The 14,141-nt window shown below is 36.9% G+C and overlaps 1 protein-coding gene across 4 annotated transcripts in view; it reads left to right on the top strand.

Annotated features, from left to right (window-relative positions):
• The window catches only part of ABCA9 (ATP binding cassette subfamily A member 9), a 77,500-nt gene that overhangs the window by 8,400 nt on the left and 54,959 nt on the right, over positions 1–14,141 (top strand). For 3 of the 4 annotated variants that reach the window (XM_030922564.1, XM_010353119.2, XM_030922563.1), the window contains exons 2-6: positions 1,554–1,662; positions 3,221–3,428; positions 7,416–7,580; positions 8,155–8,258; positions 9,040–9,266. The exons of the other annotated variant lie outside the window; for it this stretch is intronic. In XM_030922564.1, coding sequence (XP_030778424.1) covers positions 1,567–1,662; positions 3,221–3,428; positions 7,416–7,580; positions 8,155–8,258; positions 9,040–9,266 — 800 coding nt within the window. In that variant the 5' untranslated portion in view covers positions 1,554–1,566. The remainder of the gene's footprint in view (positions 1–1,553; positions 1,663–3,220; positions 3,429–7,415; positions 7,581–8,154; positions 8,259–9,039; positions 9,267–14,141) is intronic. 4 annotated transcript variants of the gene reach the window in all.

The following is a 14,141-nucleotide window of genomic DNA, read 5'->3' as shown; positions in this document are numbered from 1 at the left end:
TTAATCTGTGGGATCTGCTGTAACTCCAAGTGGATAGTGTCAGAATTGAAATCAATTGAATTTTAGGACACCCAGTTGGTGTCCACAGAGAACTGGAGAATTTCTTGGTGGGAAAAACCCACGCTTTTGTTATCAGAAGGGTTTTATGCAGAAAAACAGGTGTGGGCTTCCCCCCGCTCCCCGCCCCATTTTACATGTCGTCTACTTTATCCGTTGAAGCCCTTAGTATTTTGATCATAGTTGTTTCAAATTCCTAGTCTAATAATTGCACCATTTCTGCCATATCTGAATTTGATTCTGATACTTGCCCTCCATATATATATATATATATGGCCTTCTAGTATGTGTTATAGTTTTTTCTGTTTGTTTTTGAGATGGGGTCTCTCTCTGTCTCTCTCTGTCACCCAGGCTGTAGTACAGTAGCATGATCATGGTTCACTGCAGCCTCAATCTTGTTGGGCTCAAGCAATCCTCTGCCTCGGCCTCCCAAGTAGCTTGTAGCTGTGACTACACCACCATGCCCAGCTAATTTTTTGATTTTTTAAAAAATAGAGATGGGGTCTCACTTTGCTGCCCAGGCTGGTCTCTAATAGGCATGAGCCACTGTGTGCAGGCTGTAATTTTCTCTTTATAGCTGGATATGATGTCCTGGGTAAAAGTTAATTGCTTAAGTTTGTGGCACACAAAATAATTGATTCAAACAAAGCTCCTATCTTGTTTTGGTTACTTATTTTCTTTAATTTCCAATTCCCACTTTTCACCTAACCTCCATTCTTCCTTCCCACTTCCAAAGATAACCTTTTTATTGTATTAGGGATGATGATTATTTAGTTCCTGAATATTTTTGGAAAATGTGTATCACATGTAATGTGAATTGATACCAATGATATTGTGACCTAATACTCAACCTTTTCTCTTTCTTTCTTCCTTTGAACTGGAGCTATATTTTTAAGATCTCTTCAAGTGGATGGGTGTATGCCAATCCAGTGCTCCTGAATCCTACATAGTAATCTTAGGGCTGTATCCATAAAAATTTGTTTTATAACACCATGCCACAATAATCTACATTATAAAGAACATTGTTGCACTGGTCCCCTCATGAACCCATATGAGAATCTCCTTGAGCTACATATCTAGGAGCAGAAGTGATTGATGGTAGGATACTGCTAAGTAGTAATGAATTAGTAATGAATCACCCACGTGACTGGGTAAGTTTGTACCCCCAACAACAGAGCAGAAAGTTCCTTTCTCCCCATTAGACAATTTAACAACACCCACAGTTGAGGAGATAGCAGCGATTGACACTAGTCACTCTTCTGATTTTTCTCAATCCAATGATGGAGAAATGATATCTGATAGTTGTTTTAATTCTTATTTCTTTCAATATTGGGTTTAAACATTGCCTCATATGTTTTTATTTTAGCCTTTTGACTTTCTTCTTCTCCAGGAATGCAACTAGAAACAGCTGTTACAATGTTTCTTTTATGTTTGATTGCACAATGTTTTCTACTTTAGAACTTCACATTTACTTCATTTTTTTCATCTTTTTAAAGGAAACAGGTCAAAATGAGCAAGAGATGCATGAGTGTGGGTCAGCAAACATGGGCTCTTCTATGCAAGAACTGTCTTAAAAAATGGAGGATGAAAAGACAGACCTTGTTGGTATGGTTCAGAGTCTATGTGTTCTCATATTTAGAGGATGAAAAAGTATTTTATCAGACAACATAAACACTTTATTTTCATTATTTAATACTGCACATATGTGTAGTCTAATTAACAAGCTAGATTTTTTTTTTTTTCAAATTCTGGGCTTTGCTATTTGTTCAAGTAAAATTTATTTTTCAAATTACAATATGTATTATTGTTTTATGTCTTACTAGAGGCATTTTTTAAAAAATTCATATTCAGAAACTCCTTGAAAAATAAAGCCATATCTTTATACTGCAGAGATAACAATTCTTAACCTCTGAGCTCATTTGAATCTCATGAACGCATTGGTATAGAGAAGTTCAGGGCCAGAGTGAAAAAGAGGCAGGGAATCCAAAATTTAAGAAACAATCAAAAGGCAAATTGTAGCACTTCTATACAATGTCGCTGTAGACACAGACAACGTCAGTTTGAAAGAAATAATGGTCATGTAAATAAATGGGAAAATGGTACTGTGAAATTTTACTTCTATTAAAACAGTACTTATTTTCTTCTGATCATAAGAATGACTAGATGTGCTTTGTGCAAAAAATTTAGTAAACTCAGAAAAATATAATAAAATCACTCATAGAATACTCATAGTTCAAACATTATGCTAACATCTGATCTTATGAACTAGTGTGTGTGTGTGTGTTCATGCATGTGTCAATACATGTGTGTTCATGTATGTGTCAATACGTGTGTGTTCATGTATTGAATGCTTGAATTGGCAGGGAATAAAGTATACAGCAATTCCTGCATAGGGAAAAGATTATATAAATGTAAAAGTTGAGATCGCACCCTATATAGGTGTTTTACCTTTAAACTTTTACCTCTTTTTTATATAAACATTATATTTATTTTTCTATTAAGATAGAAATAGGTATAGATATAGACCAACACACATAGCTGAAAAAGGATCATATGATGAAGATGACATATGGCTCTTTTAAAAATGACATATGTGTAGAATTATAACTAAATAATTAACTAGTTTCTTATCACTGGGTTTCAATTGCATTCTGCTGTATTTCCAATTCCCGAATGTGGTCACAATGACAAAGACTTTTACATTTTTTTGGGGGACAACATTTTGGGACTATCTTCTTCCACATACCAGCAACAGAAGGTAAAAATATGATCTTGCTCCTGTTGACGGAAGCTGGTTACCTATTCCATGTCTCCTACTATTTATTTATCACTGTCACTAAAGTTTTAACATGACTAAACTGTTGGGCCATTCATAAAGTAATCCAGCCTTTATCACTTGCACTAAAGTGTGGTAAACTTAGATTCCCAATTATAATTGGAATTGATGTTACAATTCTGTCTTGGTACACAATGTCACAATGTGCATATTTTAAAATATGCAGATTAATGGGCAAAAGAAAATCAGGATATTTAAAAACTAGGAGAAAGAACAAATGGAATGCAAGCCGAATAACAGAATTAAGTGTTTCAAATTGTTTGTGGATGATTTATCTGTGGTATAACATCTACCAGTTTGCTTCCTTTTTCTCTTATTGCTATATAGGAATGGCTCTTTTCATTTCTTCTGGTACTGTTTCTGTACCTATTTTTCTCCAATTTACATCAAGTTCATGACTCTCCTCAAATGCCTTCAATGGATCTGGGACGTGTAGATAATTTTAATGATACTAATTATGTTATTGCATTTGCACCTGAATCCAAAACTACCCAAGAGATAATGAACAAAGTGGCTTCAGCCCCATTCCTAAAAGGTATGCTCCCTGGTTGTTCACAGTAATTTCCTTATTTGCAAAAGGCGCAAATTCATTTTGAGATTTCCTTCATAAATTATATTGAATGTTCAAGTTTCTAGAGTTTTTTAACAACATTAATGTGTATTCCTTCCAAGTCTCAAGATTTTTTGTGGTTTGTTCACTAGTGTCCCATTTAGGAAATTCCATATTAAAAGGGTTATCCTCATAATTGTACATATCAAAATGAGATAGTCCAGAGTTATTTAAATGTATGTTTGTGAAAAGATTCTGGAAACATTGGACTGTAGTGACAGCATGATTTTTCAAATACATAAATATTGAGAGAGAAACTAGACATCATTTCAAAAACCCATGGGCAATATTTACAATGAAACAAGGGGACATGTTTCCTTGTACCACAAAGTATATATGTGGGTGGGATGAAGCTCTAAAAGCCACAAAATTGGCATGGTTTCTCTCTCTGGATGTAGGAAGAGAACAAAGAGAAACAATAAGGTATCTGATGGTCCTAAAGAAACTTCTTTAAGAGTTCATAATTATCCACCAGAAAGCAGAGAGGACCAATTTGAGAATAGCAACTGAAACCATATTCAGAAATTATATTACTAGTATAGTTTTGGAATGCAATTGAAACTGTTAAATGTGTAAACTGTGATAGACCAAATAAGTAAGTATGGAATAGTCTCATTCTCTCACCCATGTGTCCTTAACACTTGGGAGTCACAGTATGGAAGAGAAGATCTAGGGCAGGACATTTACAAGGTGAAGAACTTTGTCATTCCAGATAGCTTAGAGAGCCATCAAGACCTGATCGGTTATGCCAAAAGAACTCAAGCACCTAATGTGGCACAAGTCCATGCTTTCATCAAGTTATTAAATGAAAAATATAAGTAACTGTTTTACCATTAGAGGATGATTGAGCACCCCTAATTCTAAAATCCAAAATCTGAAATGCTCCACAATCTGAAACCTTTTGAGCGCTGACATGATGCATAAGTTGAATATTCCACACCTGACCTCTTGATAAGGTTTGGTTCTGTGTCCCCACCCAAATCTCATCCTAATTGTAATCCCCACATGTAGAGGAAGGTACCTGTAATCCCCATGTTTTGAGGGAGGGAGGTGATTGGATCATGGGAGCAGTTTCCCCCATGCTGTTCTCATGATAGTGAGTTCTCACAAGATCTAATGATTTTATAAGGGGTTTTTCCCCCTTTGCTTCCTGTCTCTCCTGCCACCTTGTGAAGGTGCCTGCTTCCGCATCTGCCATGATTGTAAGTGTCCTGAGGTCTCCCCATGTTGTGTGAATCAGGAGACCAGAGAGACCAGATGGGTGGAACAAGAGTATTTTATTTAGGTGACCACTGGCCCAGCAGATTAATATCCAGAGGCTGAGCTACAAACAAAGACAGGGCTTGACTTTTATTCTTGCAGCTGAAGGCGGGTGGCTAGCCAGTGGTGTGAAACTTGTGGAATGGGGAAACTGAGCTTACAGAAGCAGAACAAAGGCAGTTAATCAAACCGTGACAGGTTTTGCAACTTAGGCAACAAGGTCTTGTGACCTTTGCCATCCTGCACAAATGGGAAAATAGGAACTTACAAAATCCTTGCAAACTTGCAGAAATAGTTACAAAAGTAGTTATAAGAGCATAGCATGGGGAGAGGATTTCACGGGGAGACTGATAAGAACTTGCTTTTCTTGTCCCTGCTCTTGGAATCCATTTCTTCCGGGCCCCTGCCTGGCATTGCAGATAATGTAATCATAGCTCCAGCTGGACTTTGGAGTGAGTCAGCCTGGTCAGAGAAGGACTTGTTTTCCCTTTACTTGTTTTTCTTATATTTCCTGCTTCACCCAGCCATGCAGAACTGTGAGCCAATTAAACCTCTTTCCTTTATAAATTACCCAGTCTTGGGTATGTCTTTATTGCAGTGTGCAAACAGACCAGTACACCTCATGTGATGGGTCACAGTGAAAGCGCAGTCAAAACTTTGTTTTATGCACAAAATCATTTAAAATATTGTATAGGCTGGGTGTGGTGGCTCACTTCTGTAATCCCAGCACTTTGGGAGGCCGAGATGGGCGGATCATCTGAAGTCAGGAGTTCCAGCCTGGCCAACATGGTGAAACCCCATCTCTACTAAAAATACAAAAATTAGCCGGGCATGGTGGCATGTGCCTGTAATCTCAGCTACTTGGGAGGCTGAGGCAGGAGATTCACTTGAACTCAGGAGGTAAAGGTTGCAGTGAGCCGAGATCGTGCCACGGCACTTCAGCCTCAGTGACAGAGTGAAAGTCCATCTCAAAAAAAAAAAAAAAAAAAAAAAAAAAAAAAAATATATATATATATATATATATATATATATATAGAGAGAGAGAGAGAGAGAGAGAGAGAGAGAGAGTATAAAATTACCTTCAGGCAATGTGTATAAAGTGTATGTGAAACATAAATGAATTTCACATTTAGACTTGGGTCCCATCCTCAAGATTTCTTATTGTGTATATGAAAATAATATAAAATCCAAAAAAATTGAAACCCAAAATACTTCTTATTTCAAGCATGTGATAAGAGATACTCAGCTGATTGTAATGAGTTCTTATGATGGAAAATAGCAAATAAAGAGAAAATACAAGCACATATCCCACATGAACTAACTATTGCACAACCAAATAGATAATGGAAAATGTTATTTTATAAATGTCTTATATTAGTAGATGAAAGAAAATGATAGAAATAAAACATCACCATTTTGAAACTCCCATTGAATTAATGGACCTAGTCGCTGAGGGTCAACAGGTGCTAATGTCTCAAAAAGAAAAACAATTAGCAATTATAAGCCTCTCATAAAACAACACATCAACAGCTATCAGCTGGCAAAAAAGGATTAGACCTGAGTCTGATTAAGCCTCTGGATCTAGCTGCTGGATTGTAGAAAATATGGAGGACAAAAGAACTTGTTGAATTACACCAGGAGAATGCGCTTATATGGGTTAAATGGCCTGGGTTAGATCAGTAACAGTCAGCCATTTGCACTATACATTTTAGAATAAACAAAGTCTCTTAAGGAAACACTATCTAAATGCAACAGTTTTATGCTGTCTTTGGAAATTTGGCTATATTGACACCACTTCCAAATGAAAATGTGTACTATAATTGCAGCATATATTCCAACTTTAGATAGGTTTATTTGTATGTGAATTTAAATCAATGTCTTGGTATTTCCAATGTCAATATTTATACCAGTACCAATACCCATAATTATTTCCAATACCGTTGGAATTTCCAATACCAATACCCATAATTATTTCCAATACCGTTGGAATTTCCAATACCAATAATTATTTCAAATTCATTGTGCCTTAAATTATAGTTTGATATGGTTTGGCTGTGTCTCCACCCAAAATTGTATCTTGAATTGTAATCCCCAGAATCCCCACAATCCCCACGAGTCAAGGGAGGGACTCAGTGGGAAGTGATTGGATCATGGGGGTGGTTTCTCCCATGCTATTCTCATGATAGTGAGTGAGTTCTCATGAAATCTGATGATTTTATAAGCATCTGGCATCTCCCCTGCTCACACTCATTCTCTCTCCTGCCTCCCTGGGAAGAGGTACATTCTGCCATGATTCGAAGTTTCCTGAGGCTCCCCCAGTCATAGGGAACTGTGAGTCAATTAAACTTCTTTTCTTTATAAATCACCCAGTCTCGGTATTTTCTTATAGCAATGTAAGAACAGAATGATACATTGTTTAAATGATTTATTTGGAAGGATAAATTATATTTGAAATACAAATGTTCGCCATACATTTCTGATTTTATCTAGAACATCAGAAATTCCCACCGCTTTCCCCTCCATGTCTTATTTAGGCCCAGCACTGCCTTTAGGAAGGAAATAGCTTTAACATAAAATAACCTCAACATAATTGAATATGGCCAGGTAGACATCTTCTTGCTTAACTATTTCTTTTTTTTCTTCACATGGCAGGAAGAACAATCACGGGGTGGCCTGATGAAAAAAGCATGGATGAATTGGATTTGAACTATTCAATAGATGCAGTGAGAGTCATCTTTACTGATACCTTCTCCTACCATTTGAAGTTTTCTTGGGGACATAGAATCCCCATGATGAAAGAGCACAGAGACCATTCAGGTAACTTTTGTAGAAGAAAAAAATTTTTTTTTGCTATTGTATCAGTAGCCACAAAGGGACCATACCTGATAGCAGAGGTGAAACTACCCAAACGTATACAACCGCAACATATACCTTTAATTTCTGAACATAAAGGAGATTCATATTTATTAAATGAAGCTTATGTGCTTAAGTACATTGTTTTATTAAGAAATTATATTTACTATTATTTGTAAGTTGCTCCTAAAAAAAACACCTGAACAAAATGATGTTGCTCATTGACTCCCAAACATTTTCTTAAAGTTTAGTGTTTTCTTGACATAAGCAACAGAAGATCTGAGCTCAAGGAAAGCAATCTTGACTAATTGAAAGAATTATAAAATATAATGAAAAATCATTGAGAATTGGTCTTAAAAATATTCGTAAAGTAATTCTGCTATATTCCATTTGGGTGTGCTCTGCAAATCTCAGCTGAGAAGACTTACCATCCACTATATTATCATGGACTTTGCATTTTGAAACATTTGAAATTTTGTTTTTTTCTGTAGCCAAGATTGTATCATTCCATAATAATGGATGTGTTCTTCTTCTAAAGCTCACTGTCAAGCAATGAATGAAAAAATGAGGTGTGAAGGTTCAGAGTTCTGGGAGAAAGGCTTTGTAGCTTTTCAAGCTGCCATTAATGCTGCTATCATAGAAGTGAGTATAAAGTTAAAGGAATCTAACTGCATTACATTTGAATTTTGCTGGATGGTGATTTAATGGATTATCTTATTCTATCATTTATTTACTTCATTAATGAGGCACAATATACAGAACGACTTCCATATTAAAACTATTGTGCTAAGTACTGGAGATCAGAAAATAAGTAAAACACAGGCACTTTTCTCCAGGGATACTGGTACTGGGGGAGATTGAAACATGGATATATAGTCATAATAAGAGTTTAGATTCTATCATAGAATTTTTTATTTTTAACTTTTTTTTTTCTTAGAGACAAAGTTTTACTCTGTTGCCCAGGCTGGAGTGCAGTGGCTATTCACAGACATGGTTATAGCTCACTGCCGCCTCAAACTTCTGGGCTCAAGGGATCCTCCTACCTCAACCTCCCAAGTAGCTGGGATTACAGCCACATGCCACCATGCCTGGTTCTATCATGGAATTTAAAATGGTGTACGAGGCAAACTATAAAGCAGGATATACTCTGATAAGAAACATCAGGGCAAATTTACTAATTGAAGTGATATTCCAGCTAATCTTCAAATAGAGTAGTGTTTTGTCCAGTGAGGATGATGTTGTTCTAAGGAGTCATGACAAAACCTAAAGTGTTTCAGGAACCGCAGGGGGCCAGATCATGAAGGGCATATGTACATAAAACATATAAATGTAGAATGTACATGATTCCTTATAATTTAGAGAAAAAGCCCAAGGTTGGAATTAGATTGATGATAACAATTTGTTCATTGATATCTTTCTTTAGATCGCAACAAATCATTCAGTGATGGAACAGCTGATGTCAGTTACTGGTATACATATGAAGATATTACCTTTTGTTGCCCAAGGAGGAGTTGCAACTGATTTTTTCATTTTCTTCTGCATTATTTCTTTTTCTACATTTATATACTATGTATCAGTCAATGTTACGCAAGAAAGACAATACATTATGTCATTGATGACAATGATGGGACTCCAAGAGTCAGCATTCTGGTAAATCGTATGACTCCAATCCATTATGCAGCACAAACAGAACAATTTAGCTGGTTGACTCCTTAGACCAGGGGTCTCCAAGCTCCAGGCCACAGACTGCTACTGGTCTGTGGCCAGTTAGGTACCAGGCCACATAGGAGGAGGTGAGTGGCAGGCAAGTGAGCAAAGCTTCATCTATATTTACAGCCACTCCCTATTACTCGCATTACCACCTGAACTCCACCTCCTGTCAGAATAGCAGTGTTATTAGAGTCTCATAGAAACTCAAACCCTATTGTGAACTGTGCATGCGGGAGATCTAGGGCTCCTTATGAGTATCCAATGCCTGATGATCTGTCATGCAAGAGATCTAGGTTGCAGGCCTCCTTATGAGTATCCAATGCCTGATGATCTGTCACTGTCTCCCATCACCCCCAGATGGGACCATCTAGTTGCAGGAAAACAAGCTCAGGGTTCCCACTGATTCTACATTATAGTGAGTTGTATAATCATTTCATTATATATTACAATGTAATAATAATAGAAATTAAGTGCAGAATAAATGTAATCCACATGCATCATCCCAACACCATCCCCCGACTCCTGTTTGTGGAAAAACTGTCTTCCATGAAACTGGTCCCTGGTGCCAAAAAGGTTGGGGACTGCTGCCTTAGATCTCTAAAGTATCATACATACACTTGCTGCTTTCATAAAGTAGTAGGTTATAAATGAGTGGAGCAGATGACCCTACAGACTTGGTGACTTGAAACTTTCCACATTTATTTGACTTAAAGAAAGCCTCATCCTGTAGAAGTTTGCCAATACTCAGGATGCTAGATGATTACTTGGTCACTAGTTACCATATATGGGTGAACCCAAATACACAAATGCTTGAGGTTTCCAATGTTCAGTAAAATACATGTTTCAGATACCTTACGTTAGGAATGGTGATTGATTTTTTGACCCAGTGTTGGATGAGTCATCACTTTTATGACACTGAAAAAAAAAGAAAACCTTTTATGTTCTTTAAACATTGAGATACTTCAGTTGAGGCCATAGAGCACTGTGGTACGCCTGGGAGGCGAGAAGCCACGGGTTGTCTCCATCTCAGCATTCAGTAGCTACCATCTTGGAAAATTACTTAAACTCTTTAAACCTCAGTTTTCTCTTCTGTAAAACATGGATAATTATATGTACCTCTCACTGGTCCTGATAATTAAAAGAAAGAAATATATCTAAAATATTTTACATGGTGCTTAAGAATAAACACTCGATATTAGGTGTCAGTTGATGGAGATATGGGGAGATTTATGGCCAGAGAGGACAGTAGAGGCAAGTTAGGAAATAAGGGTTGAATTGTCAACTAATGGCAAGATCTTTTCAAGAGTTTAGCCAAGTGATGCATTAGAGACAGGTGCGGTAAAAGCCTGAGTTTCTGGAGTCAGAAAGAAATGGCTTGAATCTTGAATTTGCCGTTTGCACACTGTGATATTACCTCAGTGTTAAATAAGATGTGTAGAATGTATATAAGGGTTCTGGGTATATGATACATAGGCTTTCAAAGAATATTAGACATTACTGAGTAGAAAAAAAAAAGTTTATGTGATTTTCTATACAAGTGTTCAATACACCAGGTGAAGAAGTGGAGAAGATGAATTACTTCTTCGGTTTAGGATGAAAGTTTTTCTCTGATGTCCTTTTCTGTATCAAAACTGAGTAACTCAATACTAAAAAATTTGGTCAAGATAGATAGATAGATAGATATTTCTTTTTTTCTTTTCTTTCTTTTTTTTTTTTTTTTTTTGAGACAGAGTCTTGCTCTGTCACCCAGGCTGGAGTGCAGTAGCGAGATCTTGGCTCACTGCAACCTCCGCCTCCTGGGTTCAAGTGATTCTTCTGCCTCAACCTCCCGAGTAATTGCAACTACAGGCAACTGCCACCATGCCTGGCTAATCTTTGTACTTTTAGTAGAGACAGAGTTTCACTATGTTGGCCAGGCTGGTCTCAAACTCCTGACCTCAAGTGATCCACCTGCCTCGGCCTCCTAAAGTGCTGGGATTACAGGCATGAGCTGCCACCCCAGCCTGTTTTTTAAAAAATGATATACAAAGAATTAGAGAAAAATAACCAAGATGATTTTAAAAATAATAATCCAGTGAGAAAGGATTAAAAATCAGGGCAGTTTTTTTCCTCTCGTAAGAAAAGCCTGAGGCATTTTACTTGTACAGCATTTAAGTGGAACTAAGGAGAGTTTGTAGAATATAGATGAACAATTTCAGATGAATAAAAGTGTACTGTGCAAAGGGAGTTATTACAATTAGCCATTAAAAATGAGTCATCCGAAAACATGATGGCATTTTCTACTTTAAATAAAATCAACTGTTCATTGTGGACACATTATAAGCCAGTTGCCATATTAAACCAATAAGATAAATAATTTCATTTATTTTTCCTGTTTTCCACCAGAGAAAACTGAAGTTTGAAGAGATTAGATAACTACCTCTCAGGATTGTATAGTTATAATGTAGCAGGAGGAACTGGAACTAACTCAGATCTGTGATTAGAAAGCTTTTTCTCTTTCTCCTTTAAAGAACTTTCTTCCTGTTTACTTAGCATTGATAGCAAGGGAAAAGATATCTTCATATTCGTCTACATGTCTGTATCTATCTATGTCCTGTGGGTATGTATAAATGTGTATCTATATCTAATTATCTATACTGGGGATTGGTAATCTATCAGCTGTTTTTGTACAATTTGCAAATTACGAATTTCTTTTACGTTTTTAAATTATACTTTAAGTTCTGGGATACATGTGCAGAATGTGCAGGTTTGTTACATAGGTATACATGTTCCATGGTGGTTTGCTGCAACCATCAACCTGTCATCTAGGTTTTAAGCCCCACATGCATTAGGTATTTCTCCTAATGCTATCCCTCCTCTTGCTCCCTACCCCCAACAGGCCCCAGTGTGTGATGTTCCCCTCCCTGTGCCCATATGTTCTCGTTGATCAACTCTCACTTATGAGTGAGAACATGCGGTGTTTGGTTTTCTGTTCCTGTGTTAGTTTGCTGAAAATGATGGTTTCCAGCTTCGTCCACGTCTCTGCAAATGACGTGAACTAATTCTTTTTCATGGCTGCATATATTCCATGGTGTATATGTACCACATTTTTTAAATCCAGTCTAACATTGATGGGCATTTGGGTTGGTTCCAAGTCTTTGCCATTGTGAATGGTGCTGCAATAAGCATACGGGTGCATGTGTCTTCATAGTAGAATGATTTATGATCCTTAGGGTATATACCCAGTAATGGGATTGCTGGGTCAAATGGTATTTCTAGTTCTAGATCCTTGAGGAATTGCCACACTGTCTTCCACAATGGCTGAACTAATTTACACTGCCACCAACAGTATAAAAGCATTCCTATTTCTCCACATCCTCTCTAGCATCTGTCGTTTCTTGACTTTTTAATGATCACCATTGTAACTGGTGTGAGATGGTATCTCATTGTGGTTTTGATTTGTATTTCTCTAAAGACCAGTGATGATGAGCTTTTTTCATATGCTTGTTGGCTGCATAAATGTCTTCTTTTGAGAAGTGTCTGTTCATATCCTTTGCCCACTTTTTGATGGGTTGTTAGTTTTTTCTTGTAAATTTGTTTAAGTTCCTTGTAGATTCTGATAGTAGACCTTTGTCAGATGGATAGATTGCAAAAATTTTCTCCCATTCTGTAGGTTGCCTCTTCACTCTGATGATAGTTTCTTTTGCTGTGCAGATGCTCTTTAGTTTGATTAGATCCCATTTGTCAATTTTGGCTTTTGTTGACATTGCTTTTGGCATTTTAGTCATGAAGTCTTTGCCTATGGCTATATCCTGAATGGTATTGTCTGGGTTTTCTTCTAGGGTTTTTAAAAGTTTTAGATCTTATGTTTAAGTCTTTAATCCATCTTGAGTTCATTTTTGTATAAGGTGTAAGGAAGGGGTCCAGTTTCTGTTTTCTGCATATGGCTAGCTAGTTTTCCCAACATCATTTATTAAATAGGGAATTCTTTCCCGACTTATTGTTTTTGTCAGGTTTGTCAAAGATCAGATGGCTGTAGATGTGCAGTGTTATTTCTGAGGCCTCTGTCTGTTCCATTTGTCTATGTATCTGTTTTGGTACCTGTACCATGCTGTTTTAGTTACTGTGGCCTTGTAGTATAGTTTGAAGTCAGGTAGCATGATGCCTCCAGCTTTGTTCTTTTTGCCTAGGATTGTCTTGGCTATGTGGACTCTTATTTGGTTTCATATGAAATTTAAAGTAGTTTCTTCTAATTCTGTGAAGAAAGTCAATGGTAGCTTGATGGGAATAGCACTGAATCTATAAATTACTTTGGACACTATGGCCATTTTCACAATGTTGATTTTTTCCTATCCATGAGCATGGAATGTTTTTCCATTTGTTTGTGTCCTCTTTTATTTCCTTGAGCAGTTATTTGTATTTCTCCTTGAAGAGGTCCTTCATGTCCCTTGTAAGTTGCATTCGTAGGTATTTTATTATCTTTGTAGCAGTTGTGAATGGGAGTTCACTAATGATTTGGCTCTCTGTCTATTATTGGTATATAAGAATGCTTATGATTTTTGCACATTGATTTTTTATCCTGAGACTTTGCTGAAGTTGCTTTTCAACTTAAGGAGTTTTTGGACTGAGATGATGGGGATTTCTAAATATACAATCATGTCATCTGCAAAGAGACAATTTGACTTCCTCTCTTCCTATTTGAATACCTTTTATTTCTTTCTTTTGCCTGATTGTGCTGGCCAGAACTTCCAATACTATGCTGAATAGGAGTGGTAAGAGAGGGCTTCCTTCTCTTGTGCTGGTTTTCAAAGAGAATGCTTCCAGCTTTTGCCCATT

The sequence above is a fragment of the Rhinopithecus roxellana genome, chromosome 19, assembly GCF_007565055.1.
Source record: "Rhinopithecus roxellana isolate Shanxi Qingling chromosome 19, ASM756505v1, whole genome shotgun sequence".
Taxonomy (NCBI): domain Eukaryota; kingdom Metazoa; phylum Chordata; class Mammalia; order Primates; family Cercopithecidae; genus Rhinopithecus; species Rhinopithecus roxellana.
The sequence above is the reverse complement of the archived record's forward strand: the minus strand, read 5'-3'. Positions and strand labels throughout refer to the sequence as shown.